The sequence below is a fragment of the Sinocyclocheilus rhinocerous genome, unplaced genomic scaffold (assembly GCF_001515625.1).
Source record: "Sinocyclocheilus rhinocerous isolate Xijiao unplaced genomic scaffold, SAMN03320098_v1.1 scaffold419, whole genome shotgun sequence".
NCBI classification, from domain to species: domain Eukaryota; kingdom Metazoa; phylum Chordata; class Actinopteri; order Cypriniformes; family Cyprinidae; genus Sinocyclocheilus; species Sinocyclocheilus rhinocerous.
In genome coordinates, this window is record NW_015653519.1 from 72,242 (window position 1) to 95,592 (window position 23,351).

The following is a 23,351-nucleotide window of genomic DNA, read 5'->3' on the forward strand; positions in this document are numbered from 1 at the left end:
CTTTTTTTCTTGTCATGGTTAAAAAACAAATAATGAATAGATGGAATAATGGAGTAATGATTTTAATTTGATCCTGGTAGCAATTTAGGCAGTTGCTATGCGTACCTTCAGATAATTTGTTTTTGTCCTCAAAATGGAAAAACGCATAAACCATTCATCACATTTTCATGGGCCTCAGTTTTAAATTTTTTTCATCACACTTTGTTCCAATCGAAAACACACTAAAATCAAACAAAAGTGTTTTGGTCTGCATACTTTTTATCCATTTTATTGGAAAAATGAGAATTCAATGAAGAAAATTCAGCTTGAAAAAAATGAGTTTACAGCTTAAATATTTGATTTGCATGTGCACTAAATGACCATTTATTTTACGTCATAATGAAAATTAAGTGCAAATTAACTTTCTAAAGGAATACATGAAATGGTGTATGTACAGTTTATAATTTGAATTGTGTCTAAGTGTATTATGTTCCTTGGTAAGTCTTTGATAATCAGAATACATTTGCATAAAAAAAAATTAATAATAATTATGTGATCCGAGGAGCATTTCAGCAAAGATTCAGATGTAAAACAGTGTTAGAGATAATTACAATAATTAGTCTAACTGAACGTTACAAATGATGTTTTGGAATATATTTTAGAAACTAACCCTCTTATTATTAAATTATTAAAGAAGTCAGAATCCAGCTACTAATTCACTGTCCACAATGTGAGTAAAACATTAAAGCTGTAACCTCATTTTTATACATAAAAAAAACTAAAAGTTGAATTCTTCTTTTCCGTTTTTAAACAAAGCAAAAAATTAGGTGTTTGAATTTGAGATTTTCTACACCAAATTGACAGAGGGTATTCAGACCAAGAAGTATGTACTGTATTTTTCATTTTGGTTTTATTGTTTCTATTGATGCATTACAACAAAGTGTGATGAACAAAAATAAAAATGTAAAGGTACACACACCTCTGTGCATCTTTTTATAAAATATATATTTTTTTTTATTATTTATTTACATTACAATTAGCTTAAGTTCAATCTCAAAGGCAATAAACAAATAGACAGATGCTGGGATACGAGTTTGTTGAAAGCAGTAAGCATTATGAAATGGTACCAACAAGAGCAAGCATGCTAGTTGTAAGATTACAGCAAAACTGTGAATGAAATGCAACTTTATTTTGATCAGTGCAATTCAAATGTGCTTTTTTGTGATCAGTATACTTCTACATGTATATCCATCAAAGTTATGAAGATTGCTGAAAGTTTGGTCAAGTAAAGTGCTCAGTGTCAGTTTTTTTCTCTATGTATTGAACTTTAATGACCATAACAACTAATTAAACTAAAATTATATGATCTTAAAAGATTGAAATACTGCAATAATGAAATTAATCCATGAAATTATCTAAATGTGGGTGCTTTGGTCTTCTTTTTTCTGATTTCTTGTATTATCCATTCAGAAAGCTACATAGTCCATCATCAAATATTTGGTGCAATTATTCATATTAGTGTTGAAAACGTGACTTCACTCTGTCTATGTGCCATTGTGAGAGAAAGCGTGACTTGGACACAAAACTCATTTCCACGTACCTGCCTTATAATTCTAGTTTGTCCACGTAGTACACAGGAACTGCACAATCACATGAAACTAAACATGTTCGTCCGCTGCTTCTACATGAGTCCACAGCATGGCTCTTTCGTATTAGTTGTGTCTTCTTCTGGTGCTCTCAGCCTCAGCAGAGGTGGATCTCCACTAGCTTGGGTAAAGTACACTGCACTGGGGGACACATCCTGTTGTTCTGATTCAGGGGGCTCCAGCGGTCCCTGGGGTCCTTCAGGAACGACCTCATCCTGAGGGTCTGCAGACAGGGGTATAGGAGGTGCTGGATGTTTCTGCAGTTTAGCTGCTGCTCTCTGGCGTTTGAGATCTGCAAGCGTGTGGTGAGATCTCTCTCTGCTCATGTTGTCCCCGACAGCAGCAGCCGAAGCTGGAGTGAGCTGATAGGAGGCGCTGCGATCCATGCGGCCCCCGCCCTGGAGTTCTCCTGGAAGTGAGGAAGAAAACGAAGCCGTGCTGCCGTTCCCCAAAACTTGAGCTCCATTTTCCACCTCGCCGACCTCTAATGGAGGAACAGGGGTTGCATTAGAGCCAGACACCTAAACCAAAGAAGGGACAAGAAAGTACAAGAAAATTCAGCAAGGATGACCAAGTCACATCTGTACATATAAGACACAAAAACATGATTGAAGCTCTCAACAACACAAAATTAAGTGTGTGCTTTACACGGTCATTCTACTCTTTGCAAAACCATTAAACTCAATATAGCCACAAGCAGCAATTTTCAGCAGTTGGAAAATGGAAAATATCAAAAACTGATTGTGTACATTAAAAAACAAAAGATGCTTTTGATTGTGTGTATACTGTAGTTGTGTTTCTGCCAACACACTGTACACATAGGGCTATACCCCCCTAGCAATGGAAATTTATGAAATTTGGCACATTTCCTCAGAATTGACTTTTGTCCATTTGCACCAAGCTTAGTGAAGTTTGAACATTGTGTTCATAAGATATAAGCTAATTCGTCATTATGGGCCACATGCACAAATATTTGGGCCCACATTGGCTAAATTATTAAATGGATCAAAACTCTTCTGATAAGCTTTTGCTGGATGTATGTCTACGTAATACACAGCAATGATATAATAAATCAATCTACATAATAAATCAATGATGCATTCCGAAGTAAGCCAAGCCGAGGATAAATTCAAGTTTATAAAAATGGAAACATACAAATGGAAACTTAAATCCATATAACCATGGGATATCTATCTATGAGATATCAAAAATATTGTAAACAGGAGAAGGTTTTGGAGTTGTTAGAAAAAATAAATTTATTTTAGAGCCACCTAATGTTGGGTAGTAGTAGTAGTATATTTTTATTTAATCCCATGTCAGCATCTTAGGCTATTTTCATGGCAAAAACAATTTAAAAAACACAAGTATAACAAATACAATAAAAACCAGCAAACAAAAAAGCACAAGTTATATTACACAAGATTTTTTACATTAACATGATAAAAATTCTAAAACGTTTTCTGGCAAAATTATACTAAATAACTCTTTCAGTTCACTTTATAAAAGAGTTTTCTACATGCATTAAAAGCAGGACAGTCCAATAAAATATGTTTGACAGAAAGAGGAATCTTGCAGAAGCCTAATGTTGGGTAGACGTGTCTACGTATGCAAGTTTTGGGTGGCATATGGGACAATCTTGGTTGAATAGAACCAAGTTCAGAGGTTCACATTTTTAGGGCAGGAAAACAAAGAAGAAAAAGAGCAAAACAAACACAATAAACCCTATCCGCCAATATTTTTAAACTACAATATCCCTACTCTTATTAGAGAAGCTGAGTATCTTCATTTATTTAAATCTTTTCTTAAAGTCCTCATGAAATCAAAACAGACTTTTTTACTTAGCGCACATTGCTAGTCTTGAGGTAAACTATTAATAAGTGCAAGATAATAAACTGAAAAAAAAATAGTTTGTCTTGGTAATCTTTAATCAAAATCTATACATTTGCTTCCGCTCTGGAATGGCATTCCTTCTCTGATGACGTCAGTTTGACAGCTCTGGGGCAGAGTATCCTTAAACACGCCCCTCCAACCGTTAGGTTGCTATGAGTGAGAGACAGAGAGGAGGAGCACTAAAATAAAACCCCACCCTCTATTCAAAATTCTGTTTAAGTTAGAACGGTCACACTGAAATAAAGTCGGCAGCAACTTCCGGATCACACAGACTTTTAAGCCCCGTTCACACCAAGCACAATAACTATAAATATAACGATAAAGATATCGTTCTAAAAATCATTCTCAATATTAAAGAATAGCAGTCTCCACACCACAACTATAACGATAAAGGCACAGAGAAACGATTTCGTTGGAATCGCTTTCAGAACGTTTTTTTCCAGCTGATGAACGATACAAACATTGACAGCCAATCAGAATCCATCCTGCTATAACGAGCTCGAGAATTTAAAGCAGCAGATGCACGTGCACTTAGAATAAACAGACGATATCGTTCGCTGGTGTGAACGCTAATATCGTTATCTTTATAGTTATCGTTCTTGGTGTGAACAGGGCTTAAGACCTATTTTTTAGGATAGACTTTACTTGCTTTTAATCTTTTTCGATGCATGTTTACATTTGTTTTAATGTTCTTCTGTTTTGTGTGTAAGCACCTTGAGAAGTTTGCTATAAAGCTGGTATATAAAATGCAATTTATTATTATTACTAGTATTATTCTGCTGACTGGTGTCACTGGCAATGCAGAAAGTGCACACCACAGCTTTAATGTAAGATTTTTAAAAATGGGAAAATATTTAATTTGTGTTTCCAATCTGTCATATTTCAGAAGGTTTCAAACACTGAATGGAGATTAAATGTTTTCAAGCCAATTCCTCACCAGTGCAGCGTGCAGGTTCAGTTCAGCATCAGTCTGTCTGTCTTCATCATCATCCAGGGCATCTGTCTGTCTTCCTCTCTCCTGCCACACTTTGGCTTCCTTCTGATGCTCTCTGCGGTACAGACTGCTGCGCTCGTTCACACTGGTGTGCCTCACTACTTTACTGTAAACGCAAACCACACAAAGAAGAGAGGTCAGACACCATTTTTTAATATTATTACAGTTAATTGTATATTAAGATCACAATTACCATGATTACTGCAAGTGAGCAAAGCACTGATCTCTAGCACTGTATTTTTGACCAAACATGTTTCAATATATTCACAAAGCTATCAAAAAAAAAGTTGCTTTGTGAGTGTTTCATAATAGATGCTGGCCGTGTTAATATGTACATTGGTCAAAGATGAGACGTCCCATGAAATAAACCTCCTAAAAATAAAATTAAACAGGACACATTATATATGTATTGTTTTAGCCCCAGATGCTCAAAGCAAAAGAAACAATCACTCTGACAGAGGAACTGTTCACTCATGTGGTCACCTTCAGATTGCTGTTTCAATAGATTTGGAATTTTTACATTTCTCATGTATTCTGGTGTGTATCATCATTCTGAAGTAACTATTTACAGTCAAGCCATGGTGGCATGTATAGTAGTCTTTCGGAATCTTTGCCATCCCCACTTACTTTTATAAAAAAAAATCTCAAAACAAATGTAATTTTGTACCTTATAGTTTGTGCTGTTGCACTGTATACATACATTTTGAATTCGGAGAATTTAAAAGTATTTTTTACAATGGAAAATCATGTTCTGGAATGTTTTTCATGTGTGCTTTTCTGCCATGCATCAACACACAGTGGTGGCCAAAATTATTAGAAAACTAGTATTTTCACCAGCTAAAAATGGTTTTAAGTCAGTCATTTCTATCTTTTGTTGTAGTGTGTCAGTAGGAAATATCAGTTTACATTTCCAAACATTCATTTTGCCATTAATTGTAATAATCCAGTGAGATTTTTGTTTGCACAAGGAGTCTGACAACAGCCAGTGCTCCACACAGAGATCTGATCTCATCATCATCATCCAGTCTGTCTGGAATCACATGAAGAAACAGAACAAACTGAGACAAACTAAATCCAGAAGAACTGTGGCAGCATCTCCAAGATGCTTCAAGAAACCTACCTGCAAACCTACAGTACGGTTAAAAGTTTTAGGCACTTGTGTAAAAATGCTGTAAAATGATGATGCTGTCAAAAATAATGTCATAAACATTAATTTCTTTATCAGTTAACTTCTATTAACTAAATTAAATCAACATTTGCCGTGACCATCCTTAGAGTTTAAAGCAGCTTTTGCCCTAGGTGCACTTGCACATAGTTTTTCAGGTAGCTTTGCAGGTAGGTTTCTTGAAGCATTTTGGAGACGTTGCCACAGTTCTTCTGGATTTAGTCTGTCTCAGTTTGTTCTGTTTCTTCATGTCATTCCAGACAGACTGGATGATGATGATGAGATCAGATCTCTGTGTGGAGCACTGGCTGTTGTCAGACTCCTTGTGCAAACAAAGGATTTTTAAAAACAATTAATTCTTTGCTGTAGTAACAGCTTCTTATTAAACCTAAAGAGAGAGAATATATTAGACTTCATTTTTAATACAACTGTCACAAGCTGTGAAGCGTGGCTTTGCACTCTCTTCATCAGCACTCACCCTCTGCTGCCCGTGCTGGACACTCGTCTCTGCAATGTGTTCTTGTGTTTGTCCTGACCCTTCATGATGGCATCGTGTTTTTGTTTCAGCTCCATCATTTTGGTCCGGACCTCCTCATCAGTGCACACATCTACAAAATAAAAAGAATTGTGATGCCTCCAGTCAAGTTACTACTGATCAAACCTTTAGGATGTGTCATACCAAGAGGCATCTCATCCAGCTCAGACTTGGCATTTAAATTTGCACCATTAGCTACCAGCAGCTCCACCATCTGGATCTAAAAGTGAAGAAAGACAAAATGACTAAAGAATCAACATTAATTCTGCTATTAAAGTTAATGTTTTTGCCAACTAACTTCTTTATGGATTAAAGTCCATTAAATGTTTACTATTACTAAGTGTACCATTTATTACTTATTAAATGGGGCAGAAGATTTATTTAAAAAAAAAAAATTATATATAAGAGCTTATCATTCTCTCATTCTAGACAGTTGTCTATTTTGTTTTATTAACCCAAAAACTATATATGTCCCCTAGCCATCATAAACATTTCTGGTCCAATTTCCAAAATTGGAAAATAAATAAATAAATAAATAGGATGGAAAAAAATACTGTGTTAATTTCTGAGATTTATTACTGTGTTATAACCGTATATATAATTAAAGGAATTCACACAGCATTTGTTTTTTCACCTCCTAAAGTAGCTATGCAAGTGTCTTTTACCTAGTGTTACAGTATGAGACATGTATATCTGTACAACATACAGTACATCATCAATGTAACAAATTTAGTCAAAGAGCAGCTCAGCAACACCATCAATGAAGGTGGCTGCTAATGTGCTGCACAAAAATAAGACCAGTAACACGCAAGACAATACAGTCATGTGAAAAAGAAAGGACACCCTATTGAATTACATGGTTTTCTGTATCAGGACATAATAAAAAATACCTGCTCCTTGGCAGTTCCTAAAATTTGGAAAATAAAACCTCAGATGAACAACATCACATGACATATCACACAGTGTCATTATTTATTTAACAAAAATAAAGCCAATGTGGAAAAGCCATAGGTGACAAACTAAGGACACCCTATGATTCAATTGCCTGTAGATCCACTTTTAGCAGCAATAACTTAAAGTAATCATTTTCTGTATGCCTTTATCAGTCTCTCAAATCGCTCGAGGAATTTTGGCTCACTCTTCTTTACAACGTTGCTCCGGTTTATTGAGACATTTGTTTATGCACAGCTCTTTCCACAGCATTTTAGTCAGGATGAGGTACGGACTTCGACTGGACTATTGCAACACCTTGATTCTTTTATTTTCAGCCATTCTGTTGTAGATTTGCTGGTGTATTTGGGATCATTGTAGAATACTTTGGTATACAGAGGAGTTCATGGTCGACTCAATGACTGTGAGGCGCCCAGATTCTGTGGCTACAAAACAAGACCAAAATCATCAGCCCTCCACCAGCATGTGTATCTTTTGGGATGAGGTGTTTGTGCTGATATGTTCTTTAGGTTTTCACCAAATGTGGTGAACGCTGTGCATTATGGCCAAACATCTCAACTTTGGTTTCGTCTGTTCAAAAGACATTTTCCTAAGTCTTAAGGTTTGTTCAGATACAAATTTGCTAACCTAAACCATGCTTCCCTGTTCTTTTTAGGGAGAAGAGGCTTTCTTCTGGCAAGCCTTCCAAACATGCCATACTTGTCTGGTCTGTTTCTAATTGTACTGTCATGAACTTTATCATTTAACATGTTAACTGAGGCCTGTAGAGTCTGCGGTGTAATTCTTGAGTTGTCTGCAGTTTCTAAGAGTATTGTACAGTCTGAGCTTGGGGTGAATTTCCTTGGATGTCCACTCCTGTTAGGATTGGTGTCTGTTTTGAATGTCTTCCACTTTTGAATAATCTTCCTCACTGTAGAATGATGGAAATGGCCGTGTCACTCTTCCCAGATTGATGGCAGCAACAATTGTTTCTCTAAGATCATTGCTAATGTCTTAACTCCTTGGCATTGTGTTAAAGGGGTCATACGATGTTGCTAAATAGAACATTATTTTGTGTATTTGGTGTAATGAAATGTGTTTATGCAGTTCAAGGTTAAAAAAACACATTCTTTTCCACATACTGTACATTATTGTTTCTCCTCTATGCCCCGCCTTTCTGAAACGCGTCGATTTTTACAAAGCTCATCAGTCTGAAAAGCGAGGTGTGCTCTGATTGGCCAGCTATCCAGTGCATTGTGATTGGCCGAATACCTGAAGCATGTGACGGAAATGTTATGCCCCTTACCATATTGTTATACCGTGTCCCGGCCGGAGCGACGAGACAAAAACATTAAAACCCATTTTAAACGAGGCATTTAATTGTTGCTACAATACTACAGCGAGAATAAAAGTTATGCTTTCTTTCTTTGCGTGAACATTTGGGCGGTGTTATGCAAATCTTCCCACATCGTGACGTAGACATGTGGGGGCGTGTTAGAACGAGCCGTTTTAGGTAGGCGTGGTTGACTCTTAACTTTTATAAAGAATATCTCTTTGGATTTGAGACTTTAGTCTTTGCAACTTTACAGATCTTCTTTATGCACCAAGAGCTTGTAACACTACAAAGAGAAAGGAAAAATTGAAATCGCATCATATGACCCCTTTAACACAGACCTGAAGGCTCCAGACCAGCAAACTGCCAAAACTTCTGCTTTTATAGAGGAGCTCACACTTGCTCATGATCAGTTAATTAAAGGCATTTTATTAGTAGTGCTTGACCGTTACTTACCCACTTAATTCCCATGTTAACAGTAAGGATGCCCTAACGTTGTAACCCATGGCTTTTGCATACTGGCCTATTTTTTGTTAAATTAATGATGACATGTGATGATATTTCATGTGTTGTTTTCATCAGAGGTTTTATTTTCCAAATTTTAAGACCTGCCAAGGACCAGATGATTTTTTTTATTATGTCCTGATACGGAAAACCATGGAATTCAATAGGGTGTCCTTTCTTTTTCACATGACTGACTTATACAGTCTTTTTACGCGTTGCATTGCATCGCACCGCATAAACATAAAAACATGTCTGCATTTGTGATCGGAGAAATGACAAACAACAAGCGCTACTCTACACTACTCAAAACTCGCGTTTGAATCATCAGTGGCAAATCCTTTAAATATGAAAACGTACTTACAGACTGTGAGTCAGGAATATCTCTTTGGATTTGAGACTTTAGTCTTTGCAACTTTACAGATCTTCTTTATGCACCAAGAGCTTGTAACACTACAAAGAGAAAGGAAAAATTGAAATCGCATCATATGACCCCTTTAACACAGACCTGAAGGCTCCAGACCAGCAAACTGCCAAAACTTCTGCTTTTATAGAGGAGCTCACACTTGCTCATGATCAGTTAATTAAAGGCATTTTATTAGTAGTGCTTGACCGTTACTTACCCACTTAATTCCCATGTTAACAGTAAGGATGCCCTAACGTTGTAACCCATGGCTTTTGCATACTGGCCTATTTTTTGTTAAATTAATGATGACATGTGATGATATTTCATGTGTTGTTTTCATCAGAGGTTTTATTTTCCAAATTTTAAGACCTGCCAAGGACCAGATGATTTTTTTTATTATGTCCTGATACGGAAAACCATGGAATTCAATAGGGTGTCCTTTCTTTTTCACATGACTGTAAATGTGATAAATCTTTTTTCACGCACTAAACCCTCTTGTGTGTCAGTAATCACCTGTCCCCAGCAGGCAGCAGCATGGAGTGGCGTCCACCCATCAGCGTCCCTGTCGTTAGGAGATATTCTGTGCTCCAGCAACAGCTCCCCTACTGACATGTATCCATTAGCAGCTGCTACATGCAGCTACACAGAGAAAACACAAGATCTTCAGTTTTGGTAACATTATAGATGATCGTCCTGTCTACCTGCACTGCTATGTCTTACCAGAGTGGCCCCCTGCTCGTCCTTCACATTCAGATCAGCTCCACTCGCAACCAGCTCCTGAAGGTCAGACAACATTGCTCTCTCCTTGGCTCCGCGACATTCATCAATTCTCTCCTGAGTAATCCCTAAATACAAACATATGGATAATAGCAAGTGTTTGTGTCAAACCACTTATTTCCTGTATAGATTTGTATAAAAAATTTGCCCTTGACATAAATGTGTCTTTCTTTCACCTGTGTACTCAATACAGAAATAAAAAATTTTCTGAAATGTAATATTACAGCATGTAAGTCCTAGAAGTGTAATTATACAAATAAATGTATGATAGTTCTCACGGCTACATTACTTGTATTTACTTATTCACAGCAGAGTTTTTATCTGCACCTCTTTTCAGCAGCAGCGTTCCTCATGGGCTGCACGCCGAGATATGACTCTTGGGAATCGGTTCTTTATTTATTTGTTCCCACAGTCTCAGGAGTTACAGCTTTAAATCAATCTGACAAATTCTTCACTAAATCAGTGAGGAGCTACTTAATCAGCATACGACTCGCTTACTGAACTGCAAGTTCGGTAATTCATCATGTTAATGCATCATGAGTAAAGCTAATGCACCATTACTTTAATTTAGCCATTAAAGGCCTGGTTTCACAGACAGGGCTTAGACTAAACCAGGATTAGGCCATAGTTCAATTAGGACATTTAAGTCATTTTCATAAACATGCCTTAGAAAAAAACATTACTGGTGTGCATCTTGAGACATAATAAAGGCATTGACAAAGATCAATCAGTGCAAGTTTTTCAGTTGAAACAAATAAGACTTACATTTTAGTCTGGGATTGGGCTTAAGACTTGTATGTGAAACCGGGGGAAAGTTTTTTATTTGCTGTGTCATCAAGAAAATATACTGTTTTCATATCTGTAGACATCACAGTCTTTGTTCATGGCTATCCTCATTTTTATACAGAGGTGCACAATATATCAGCGGCTGATATATTATTGGCCGATAAGTCGGAAATGTAATTATTAATATTTCTGTGATACTGGAATATTGGATTTTCTGCCAACATTTTCACTGATAATTAGTTCTGATATCTTGGCATCCTTGTTAAGACTAAAATACACTACGGCCATAGTTCAATTAGGACATTTAAGTCATTTTCATAAACATGCCTTAGAAAAAAACATTACTGGTGTGCATCTTGAGACATAATAAAGGCATTGACAAAGATCAATCAGTGCAAGTTTTTCAGTTGAAACAAATAAGACTTACATTTTAGTCTGGGATTGGGCTTAAGACTTGTATGTGAAACCGGGGGAAAGTTTTTTATTTGCTGTGTCATCAAGAAAATATACTGTTTTCATATCTGTAGACATCACAGTCTTTGTTCATGGCTATCCTCATTTTTATACAGAGGTGCACAATATATCAGCGGCTGATATATTATTGGCCGATAAGTCGGAAATGTAATTATTAATATTTCTGTGATACTGGAATATTGGATTTTCTGCCAACATTTTCACTGATAATTAGTTCTGATATCTTGGCATCCTTGTTAAGACTAAAATACACTACAAGACTTTTAAAACAAGATTTTAAATCACTAGGCATCATATACTTGCCAACTTTGTTTCAAGGAAAAACTGGGCATCATTCACTGAACTAAAATTGAAAAAAAAAAAAAGTTTAATATCCTCCGACTAAATGGAATCATAGTCTAGAGCCAAAAAAAAAAAAAGAATAAGATCAGATATATATTTTAGTAAATATATAGAATTTTAAATGTTCTGATACTTGGTTAAAAATAATGGTTCTGAAACTAATGTACTTGTTTTATTACTAGAGATTTGTGTTAGTATTGCGCATGCTGTTGGTTTATGTTCATTACATGCTGTACATTTTGGTTATTCTTTCAGTCGCATTACGGTTTAATTCACTGTTATTCTTCTCAGTTAAGTGTTATAATTTGTCAAGATAACCATACATAATAATATAAATGGACAGAATAAAATTATGCTAGCATATATTTTTAAATAAACATAACATCTGTAACATAGTCTCACTGATTCAGTCATTTTTAGTTCAATAGATAGTAGTATAATAGTTTTCATTTCACTTTAGTCAAATTAAATAAAAGTTAGTTTAGTCAAACTAACTAAATTATAGGGAGGGAGCCCTTTTATATAAGCTTACAATTAACAACAGAGCCCAAAATTCACTTAATATTTATTTTTAACTATAATAATCAACACTCAGATTAAAAGATTTTATGCAAACATGTAAATTGCACATAATGCAGTTTTTAAATTAACTTCTAAATGATACAATTTCTATTTGTTGTTGAAATAGGCTATAAATCATTTACACAGTGGCTGTCATACCTTGTTTCATAAAAGACTTATTTAAACATACATTAAATAATTAAGACATCACTAACAGGTAGCCTAAAGTAAAATATAATGAAGTATATAGTCTAATATTTCTCAAAATGCTCTTCTCTAAACTGAATTTCTGTAGCAAATAACGAGCTGTAGATACTGATGACTTGCCTGAGGTAAATTAAATGCTACATGACATTTTGTTTACGAGCTGTTTTTTGACATCTTTCCGCAATTGAAACACTAATTGAGCGATTACATGAGAAGTTCATTCATGCTTATTTCACATTAAAACTAGTTGTAAAGATGAAGGGTTTATCGTGCTCACTCGCACAGCAATCTGTCTCGCCACAACAAAGAGCGTCAAAACGGCATTTATTGTCTGAATTTTCAGAAAAAAATTGAATGTTTTGTTCAGTACACATGCGTACCGAACCGAAAGACCGTACCTAAAATTTTCAGTACGAATACGTGTACCCCTACTGGTTACACAGTGAAACTAGGTGTGCCCAACGTAATAATGACAACAAAAAAAAATGTAAAAAGGTATTTTAAAATGAAAAAGAGAGAAGCCCTGCTCTAGAGAATTAGTCTAGTGTACTAACATGCTCCTTAAAAGCAAATATAACACAGAAGTATCTTATGAATTACTGTCCATAAAAAGACAAGTTACTGTTTGTCAGGAGCATTGAAATAATGTATCTTTTAAAAGCAACTTTCCTCAGCACTGCTCATAAGTGGTTTGATTAACTAAATAGTAGGTATATTATAAGCAACTCTCACCCTGCTCTGCCATGATCATCTCTATGAGCTCTAGCGTAGCCTCATCCTCACACAGATCATATGGCATGTTTCCATCTGCATTCACCGCCAACAAATCTGCACCCCTGAACACATGAACTCAGACAGTCTGTATCACAAGTTACACACTATTTATACAGCAATAAAAGTTTATATAAAAGTTTATGTATTTATACAAGAATAAAAGTTGTGTATGACAAAGCAGTAAGATCAGCACAATAAATAAATTATAAATTGAGACTCACGCTTCTATCAGCAGCTGGACGAGGTCAGTGTGTCCGCAGGTGGCCGCCGCATGTAAAGGGGTCCACAGCTCACTGTCACACGCATTCACGTTTGCACCCGCATCCAGAAGACAGCGTGCTATATCCAAAAAATCATCTATGCAGCTCTGCAGAGAACCACAAGAGCTATCTGAATTACTGTCTGTGGAGAACATGATTCAAAAGTAGGGATGTGACAAGATGATCAACTAATCGAATGGTCATCCAACAACAAACTAACTGACTGAGTAGTCTACCAATATAATCGTGTGCTGTATTTTAGTTTAGCTAACAGAAAACAAAGTGAAACCCTTTTGAAATAGTTTAGCTTAGTTTTTTAGCTCATTGACAGCACTGCCATTATGGGAGTACTGTGATATTGAGGTACGTCTATTGAGGACTACACTTCAGAGAGTTCTGATTTTGTGTATTTATGTTTACAACATGAAACAGATTAAAATGAGCTGATGTTTTGCATCCTGTATTTGTATAGTTTTTGTTGATGAGCATGTACCTGATGAAGTGCAGTGAGCCCGTCCTCGTTGAACAAGTCTGGACTGACTCCATTATTGAGCAACTGTCGTACTGCCAGGAGACACAAATACTTTTTTGGTCACCAAAACTATACACTATTAACATTTTGGACAAACTATGACATTAAAGGGATCATTTGCCTTAAAAAATTAAAATTCTGTCATCACTGTCAACACCCTAATGTTGACAGAATTGTCACTTTCTGTCCTCTGTGAACCACAAAGAAAGTTTTGTAAAATGTCTCAGTTGTGACTTGTCTATACAATTAAAGTCAAAAGGGCCCAAGGTTGTTTGGATCCAATGTTCTAAATGTTCTGCAGAAGAAAATGTCTTACAGAAATGACATGATGGTGAGTAAATTATGATTTTTAAAACTATACCTTCAGTCTCTGTTAAAACTACAAGAACGTCAGCACTGAGGTGCAGTTTAGAGTGAAGAGTTATCACAATCAACATGTTTTCATTTATTATTTCTGTGTACTTTATCTACAACTAGCAATGCCTAGTCTTTATTTGAGAATATATGATACTAAGTACACTGTTGGATAAAGTATTTACTTGCTTGTTGTTCTAAACAAAAACATTGTTTCAAACAATTTCTTTATTCCTGGAAATGCCATAATAGGATTACAGAATCAAGAAGTTATCTAAAATATAAATCTGTTTATTTTACAGTTTAAGTTTAATTTGCTTTTGCTTTAGAAATGTAATTTATAATTTGTTTACAATTATTTCAGTAAATATAATGTGAAATATATAATGCTAAGATGCAAAAAAAAGATGATTCTACAAAATGGCAATAATGTTAGCTATCAATGAACAGTTAATATTTCTTAATTCACTTATGAATAACCAGGCCAATATGCATCAGTTTATGTGGTACAAATTTAAAGGTACAGTTTTCATATCTGTATATATGAATTCTTAAACAGAGGGTACAGATTACAAATCTACAAATACAGATTGATAAATTGAAGGTATAGTTTATGAATCTGTGGTGAAATTATTAAAATGAGAGAGCGATGTACAAATTTGTCAATATGGTTTATAAAGTATATGAGAGTATATGGGCACAGATTATTGGAATTATTGGCCCTACAAAAACTTTTAAAATTTTTATAGCCTACCTATCAACCTCTGTAAAAAATACAATAGGATTTTATTTTTGTTAAAGTATGTAGTCTTGATTTCCAGAGTAAAAAGGCACAAGGTAATTGGGTAATCACAGTGTAAGCAAATCACAACAGAGGGAATTTGCATGAAAGGTAGAGTTGCAAAAAACTGCTTTCAATATCACATTAAAGGTGGATCTTGGATTATTTTATTCATTTAAAAAACCTGAAGTTTTAACAGGGGTGTGTGGACTTTCTACAGTCATTGCAATAAACAAAACAGATGTGCAATACTGTTAGTCCTTTACTCTTACCCTCTTCTATGTCATTCCTGGCTGCAGCTTCCAGCAACGTCACACTGGTGTTGAAGGTCACCCTTCTGCTTTCCTTTAACCCATCTCCCTTGTGGTTGCCCTTTTGGCTGTCCTTCTCCATCTGAGCCCAGCCTTTCAGCTGCTGCGCCCGTCTCTTCTGTGCATGCTTCAGGCGCTCGGTGGCTGAAAGGCGGCCGATAGTCGCCATCTCTGCTAGCAGCTCAGCATGCTCTGCCATATCTTCCAAGTCAAGACTCTCAATGCCTTCACAATTCCTTCTGACACCACAAAGACTGTGGCTTCTGCTTGGATCTTCTGCTGTCTCCTCTCATAGGCATTCAACTCTTTCACACTTTCAATTCTGACATCCAAACGTCCGATGAGAGCTGCAAACAAACTGGAGATCCAATGGGATAATGTAGAGACGTAGATGACTGCCAATGACAGATCATATTCTTAATAACTTTTTCAGTATAGACCAGGAAGACAAGTTCTGCAAAGAAAGAGTGCAAAGTTCTCATGTCTTGCTTTGAATACAGTAAAACTACAGTATGAAAAACGGATGAATATTCTTTTTGAATTGTGTTATAGATAACATTATACAGTTTGAATGAGAAAATATTAGGCACTCATAATAATAGAGGGGAGCTCTGGGATGATCTCAAATCTCAGAATTATAATCAACAGATCTGAATGATTTATATAAGAGTTTATGTGTGAAACAGACAACAGGCAGCTCTCTGAAACAGAGTTTACTGCACATTTCCAAGCAACACTTAAATAATCGAACATAAATTGTCCATATGCAGTTTCTGAAGCTGGCCCAAATCCTTAAAAAACTTAAAATAACTAATGCAGTGCATTAAAGCAGTGTTTCCCAACCGGGGTGCCGTCTGTCGAGAGCAGGGGTGCAGAGTAAAAAAATGTTCAAAAAAGCATCTATTTATATAATATACATTTCTGATGTCACCAATAATTAGAGATGCACCGAAATTTCGGCTGCTGAAAATGAGTTCACCGCTCAGGTTTCACTTTCACGTGGTGTGACGCTCTGCGTATTATTCTGCTCTATGCATGTGCACTCCGCTCAGTCGCTCCACTCGTATACCGTGTGGACACTCGTATACTTTTCCAAACAAAAGAGAATATTTTTAACAACTTTGGTATCCAGACAGCTGCTGGTCCCCACTGACCTCCATAGAATTTTTTTCAATACTATGGAAGTGAATAGGGGCCAGCAACTGTTTTGTTATCCACAATCTTCGAAATATTGTCTATTCAAAAGAAGAAACAAACTCCTACAGGTTTGGAACAACTTGAGGCTAAGTAAATGATGACAGAATTTTCATTTTGGGGTGAACTATCCCTTTAAGAATCTGGGCATTAGACACCATAAAACCCAGAGAATATAAACTTGGTAGGGTGGCCTATTATACATAAAATAATTTAATTTTAAAATGTTAAAAAACAAAACAAAACAAACAAACAAAAAAACTCAATTTTCCTGGCTCTTCCAATGGCATTTGACAGATTAAAATAATTTTGATTAGTCAATCCATTGAAGAGATATAAGTCAGTTACATTTTTGGGGATTGGCTTGAAATAACTAATTGACTTACTGCACATCTAAGTTCACACTTAAGCTGACAGAAGCAGACAACAGGACTTTATACAGATCAAATTACGTCATCATAATTTGTCACAGAGCCAAACAATATTCACTCACAAGGTACAATACTAGGTTTTTAGAAAGCTAGTCTAGGAAACAAGCTAAAGCAGAGGTGAAATGCAAAGGAGAGGAAAATGTGTGTGTGTGTAAGTGCTGTTGAATTTGCAAGTTGTCTTAAAGTGGTGCTTAAAGGGGTCATATGATGTTGCTAAAAAGAACATTATTTTGTGTATTTGGTGTAATGAAATGTGTTTATGCTGTTTAAGGTTCAAAAAACACATTATTTTCCACATACTGTACATTATTGTTTCTCCTATATGCCCCGCCAGCCTAGAGTGAGCGGAGGCCAGCGGCTAGAGTGAGTGGCGGCCGACGGATTCGACAAAGGAGCGGCCGGCGGGCTTGCGACAACCACATGTGACGACCACGGGCTGGACTCCGCTTCGTCCACGGTTGTAACACTTCAAAGAGAAAGGAAAAATTTAAATCGCATCATATGACCCCTTTAAGCACCTGCCATTTTTTGGCCTCTGTCTATGGAGCCTAATGCTCTTTTTGCAATACTTTTCCCCCTTTTTAATTTTATAATTTATTTTATTAAATTTAGCCCATAGCATAAATTCTCAATCAAGCGTGTTACCAAAAACTCCATTTAAGTTCTAATCTGTGAGGCTGTGCGAGCCCCTGACCCTCAACATCTCTAGTCACAGCCACCACAGGTAACACAAACATAAGCAAATCAAGAGCCCTGCGGAGCAGCATCTCTCTCTCTCTCTCTCTCCCTGACCTGCCTTCACTGGTGACAGCCAGGTAACTACTGTGTTTGCCCTAAGATCCAGCACTGCTTGTCACTGTTGTGAAATCAAACCACTTTTAAAACATCTCAATACATGCCATACTAACTTAGGAAATTGCCCTTCATTAAGCATAAAAGTGACAGTTCACTCAAAAATAATAATTCTATTATCATTTACTCATCCTCAAGTTGTTCTTCTGTTGAGCACAAAAGGAGATGTTGGTAACCAAACAGTTGACTGTAGCCATTGACTTTCACAGTATGGAAAAAACATTAAAAAAATCACATCAACTGTTCGATTACCAATATTATTCAAAATATCTTCTTTTTGTGTTCAACAGAAGAAAGAAACTAAGCAGTCTGCCATCAAAATTAATAAAAATGTCCTCAAGGACAGGCCAGACAACTAGCTGTCCTGTGCAGTTCCATTCATACAGTGTGGGTTTTTCAGAACTAATGTATTCTGCCATTAGTTACTGTGAATAGTGTTGAGTATGATTTGCTTCAATGGCTACTGAACATAAAGAGAGACGCATCAACGCATTCCATGCAATTAGCACCCAAATGTAAACTCACAAAGCTTGAAACATTTGTATTTGTACCAAATGAGAGAGGTAAGCCCATAAAAGTGGATAAAGCCATATGCATGCTTTCTATTCTGTTTTCCGATCATGTCACCTGATTTCCCACAAATTGAACCATAGATATTGCAGGAGTTACTCCACTGGACTACACACGGAATCTTTTGTTTGTCATCCCAAATCTTCACTCATGTCTCAAAAAGAATGACAATTTTTTATTATTCTTTTTTTTAAATTCGGCAAATCATGAAAAATGTTAGACACTTGTTCATGAGTCAGACACAAACCACTGGTCACACTATGTGTTCATACTGAAATCTCTTCTCTCATAGTTTTAGTGTTTATCTCTCCCTACCTCTCCATTTAGTTGTAACACAATTTGTGCTTGATGGGCAAGGTAAAGCACATGAAGTTTTCATTTTTAAATATGGCATCTCATTCACCACTATGACGTGCAATATAGCATCTCAAAATGCGCAACCCTCAAAATGTCAAACCCTGAGGCAAATATGAAAAATGACTAAAACAGGGGTGTCAAACTCAATTCCTGGAGGGCCGGAGCCCTGCAGAGTTTTGTTCCAACCCTGCTCCAACACACATGCCATGTAGTTTTCAAATAAGCCTGAAGGACTTGATTAGTTGGATCAGGTGTGTTTAATTAGGGTTGAATCTAAACTCTGCAGGGCTCTGGCCCTCCAGGAATTGAGTTTGACATCCCTGGACTAAAGGAAGCTTCCCACATCTGTGTTGACATCTGCTAACTGTATCAACATCACCAGTAGCTTCTATTCTTTCAAATATATATTTTTTTATATATTTATTATTCTCCACTAAAAATGATTGTGCAGCCCAAACTGTAAGGCCTACAGACATTAAAGAGGTCATATGATGCGATTTCAAGTTTTCCTTTCTCTTTGGAGTGTTATAAGCTGATTGTGCATAGATAAGATCCCTGAAGTTGCCAAATGGGATGGCATTACTATTGGCCGCTACTGAAACTCATTTAGCAAACAACTATCATAGTACTCAAATGGTTCAGGTCATACTTAAAAAGAAGGGATTACTTTGTGAGCATAGTCAACCAACCATAAGTTTAAGCGGATATCCATGATATGCAGAGTCCTGCATATAGTCACATATTATATAGCAAAATAATGAGAAATAACCAAATTGCTTACCATAGCTATGCAAATGACACCCATATCTACTTCCACCTATCGCATAATGACTACCATTGATTCCTAATAGTTATATGGGCAAAGGTATGTTTTAAAAAAATGACAATGGGTTGGCTATCATGTTATGCATGCAAATAAAAAGCAGTGGAAACCCATTTTCATCAAAGTAGAAAAAAAAGATAATTGTGACTATTTCTCACAATTCTAACATCACAAATGCGAGTTTACATCTCAAAATGACAGAAAAAAGTTGTGTGACAGTCACTTTTTTTAATCCACTGTACTGGAAACAGTAACCCTGAACTATTTTGCTTCAAGAATAATTACTATCAACTATTACTATAGAACTGTTTAACTCAGTACAGTCTTGCCCAGAAAATGGATTGAGATATTGTCACAAAATTTGATACCCATTCTTTTGTTATCTATTCAATGGGCCTCATTTACGAAACAAACGTACGACAGAAAATTGGGCATACGGTCTTTCAACGCAAAACTTGGAATTTATCAATATGGACGTGAGCGGTAGCTACGATCAAATCTCACGTCTGGTCTCAGCTCGTGTACGCAAGTTTTTGAGTTACCTGAACTTGCGCGCAGCAGAGTAAATACGGTGGAGAATTGTAGAATGACAGCATTTTGTTAATTTTTATATTCCTGACCGTCAAACAAAGCTCATTAGTCAATCGTTAACCAGTAAGATTAGAATGTCTTTTTTTGTTGTTGTTTTGTACAGGGCTTTAGCTTTATATGCGCGAATAGCAGCGTAAACAAGACCATGAGGATTCAATCGTCGCATCATGCACCTGCAGCGCTTCTGTGAAAGGAGAAAAACACAAATTAAGTCTATAAAGGAATCTATAAAGAAAAAGTCTATAAATAGGATCACACAAAATATATAATAGGCTATAATAGAATTAAAAGATTAACAAGTACAGGGCTTTAGCTTTATATGCGCGAATAGCAGCGTAAACAAGACCATGAGGATTCAATCGTCGCATCATGCACCTGCAGCGCTTCTGTGAAAGGAGAAAAACACAAATTAAGTCTATAAAGGAATCTATAAAGAAAAAGTCTATAAATAGGATCACACAAAATATATAATAGGCTATAATATAATTAACAGATTAACAAAAGGGAAAAAAAAACACTGTGCAACAAGTATAGGCTACGCTCGTTTTTGTGACACTCTTAATGCATTTTATTTCTTTATATCTTTAGATTAAATCCATCTGATCGCACAGGCGCCTCACGCACACACAAACAACATTAGTTGTAAGAGTGAGGGGAACTAAATAGGCTGTTTATATTTACCAGTATTTTAATATACATATAAATTACATATATTAATGTAGCCTAATTGTTTGCAATTACAAGGTTAACGGGTGTTTTTGGAGTAAGATCAATTTCTCTTTCACAAGATTATTTCCTCTTTTTGGCCGGGTTTCGTTTCTCCGTGTCATAAACTCTGGGGCGAGGCTTCTAAACCAGGGTGTTTTTATGGACGTGATATTCAAATTACTATTGTTTTCTGCCGCCACATTTATCAACGTGTGATCATTCGTACGATGAGATTGGTGGCATACGAATGTTTCATGAATCACACGTGAACTCTGTCGTAATTTGATTTGTGCACACAGATCTGCGCTCGTTTCTATGTTAGATTGATAAATGAGGCCCATTGTCTCTAAAGACACATTGTATTTGGAGGGGCTTGGCATTTAGTGGCATTATAACAATTACAAACAAAGGCCATCTGAGTATTTGTTCTTGGATTTCTGCCAGGAAGATTCTTTAAAGTTCATAGATCAATCATTATCAAAACCATTGAACTTTGAGAGCAGCAAGACTTTTCCTGCACTAATAATGACTTGACACATGTGTAAGGTGTGAATCTGGGATAAAAGTAAAGGTTGGTGCTGGCAACGGACAGTCAAAACTACAACAGATGTATAATTTGAGGCAAAACAATCTATTAAATCTAGCTATCATATATGTCAGAGGTTTCCATTATTTTTTTTTACTATATTCTATTAATAGTCAATGTTGTTACAAAGAATTCAGCTGTTAGCACCAATGGTAGTGAAATTAGCTAATTTTGATACCACAGCAAAAACTATAGGCTAATTTGCAATTGAGCAAACTCTTTTTATGACTTAAATTTACTGAATTTAAATATTAATTATAAATCATAAATAATAACACTCAGTAATAAAATTATAAGCAATAGAACAAATATTGCTTGACATCTTTTCAGTAACTGTATTCAGAAATGCAATGAACAATGAATGCAATTAATTTTTTTTTGGTTTTGTTTTTTTGTCAATATAGCTGTTAAACTGTTATTAATGATATAATAGACCGCAGCAGGTCTATTAGGCTTCATTTATATTGTAATGCCTCTGCACACATATATTATAACTAGAGGTCGACCGATTCATCGGTTTTGCCGATTAATCGGCACCGATAGTTGATTGGCGGAACTATCGGTTATTGGCAAAAATCAATGCCGATAGTTTTCCGGGTTGCGTCCGTTGCTGGAGTGGCTGAGAAGGGTCCGCTGCCATTATACAGTACGAGAGCGGCCTCTAGAGGCGGAAATCACTAACAGCACGTGTTGTTTGTTTTGACACGTGACACTGCGCGCTGCACAGAGCGGGAAACTTCAAACGTGCATTTAAATGCCACCGACAGAAAATCCTGCCGCGGAACAGAGCGCCATTCACATAGTTTTCCATTAAATTACATTATATTTGTCCCAAATCATTGTTAATGTACGTAATGACTTCACCCTAGGCTATAAATTATGTATTGTGCTCTTTCTGTGGCTCTAATACAGTCTTTATGCTTCATATAGAGAGGGGGTGGCGAACTCCGGTCCTGGAGAGCCGCATAAACAGTTTTAGACCGCTGCTGGAATTGAAAGTGACGCAAGTGACGCGTGACTTCTCCGAGAACGCATCACTGCGCTTTTGTCCAGTGTGTGACTTGCATTATTATTATTATTATTATAGATAATCATGCAGTGTTCTAAAATAGAAGCAAATAAAGTGTGAGAGTACACATACAATATCAATAACATATGTATGTAATTTTAATGCTATGGCCTTGTGTAGATATTTAAAGATGGCCATCTTTAAGCATGACTGTTGAAATTAAATGGTAATACTTTACAGTAAGAGTCCTTTTGTAATATTAATGAAAGCTGTAAAAGTATTGTTCCTAGTGTGTTCATTTCAACATTTACTATTACTAATAGGCTATATTTGTACATTTTAAAGTTTCTTTTTTTAACATGAGTAAACTATGAAATAACTTTAATGATCAATATAATAATTAATATAATATGTTTATTCATTTACAAAGTATGGTTCAGTACTGCTACTGCTTTTTAAAAAATAGTAAAGCTCTGTTTTAGTTTTCGTTTACCATTTTAAAAACTATCGGTTGATTAATCGGTATCGGCCAGTGTGGTCCAACCTAGCTATCGGTATCAGTAAAATCCACTATCGGTCGACCTCTAATATTAACTACGTCTGATCATCTCAAATGGTCGATGCTGTTGTAAGCTTGTATGGTAAAGTACTTTTCTTTTTCTTTTCAAGGCCCCCCCCTTCTAAAGCTGTGT

The 23,351-nt window shown here is 36.1% G+C and overlaps 1 protein-coding gene across 2 annotated transcripts in view; it reads right to left on the reverse strand.

The window, feature by feature from the left end:
- Positions 1–966: 966 nt before the first annotated feature.
- The window catches only part of LOC107716460 (protein phosphatase 1 regulatory subunit 16A-like), a 40,360-nt gene continuing 17,975 nt past the window's right edge, over positions 967–23,351 (reverse strand). Inside the window, exons 2-11 of one of the 2 annotated variants that reach the window (XM_016522918.1) lie at positions 15,500–15,896; positions 14,054–14,124; positions 13,522–13,667; positions 13,259–13,362; positions 10,100–10,224; positions 9,893–10,018; positions 6,354–6,429; positions 6,153–6,282; positions 4,453–4,615; positions 967–2,146 (exon numbers count right to left, since the gene is read on the reverse strand). In XM_016522918.1, the coding sequence (XP_016378404.1) occupies positions 1,661–2,146; positions 4,453–4,615; positions 6,153–6,282; positions 6,354–6,429; positions 9,893–10,018; positions 10,100–10,224; positions 13,259–13,362; positions 13,522–13,667; positions 14,054–14,124; positions 15,500–15,737 (1,665 nt within the window). In that variant the 5' untranslated portion in view covers positions 15,738–15,896 and the 3' untranslated portion in view covers positions 967–1,660. Of the gene's footprint in view, positions 2,147–4,452; positions 4,616–6,152; positions 6,283–6,353; positions 6,430–9,892; positions 10,019–10,099; positions 10,225–13,258; positions 13,363–13,521; positions 13,668–14,053; positions 14,125–15,499; positions 15,993–23,351 lie in introns of both variants that reach the window. The other variant, XM_016522917.1, reaches the window with a different exon arrangement.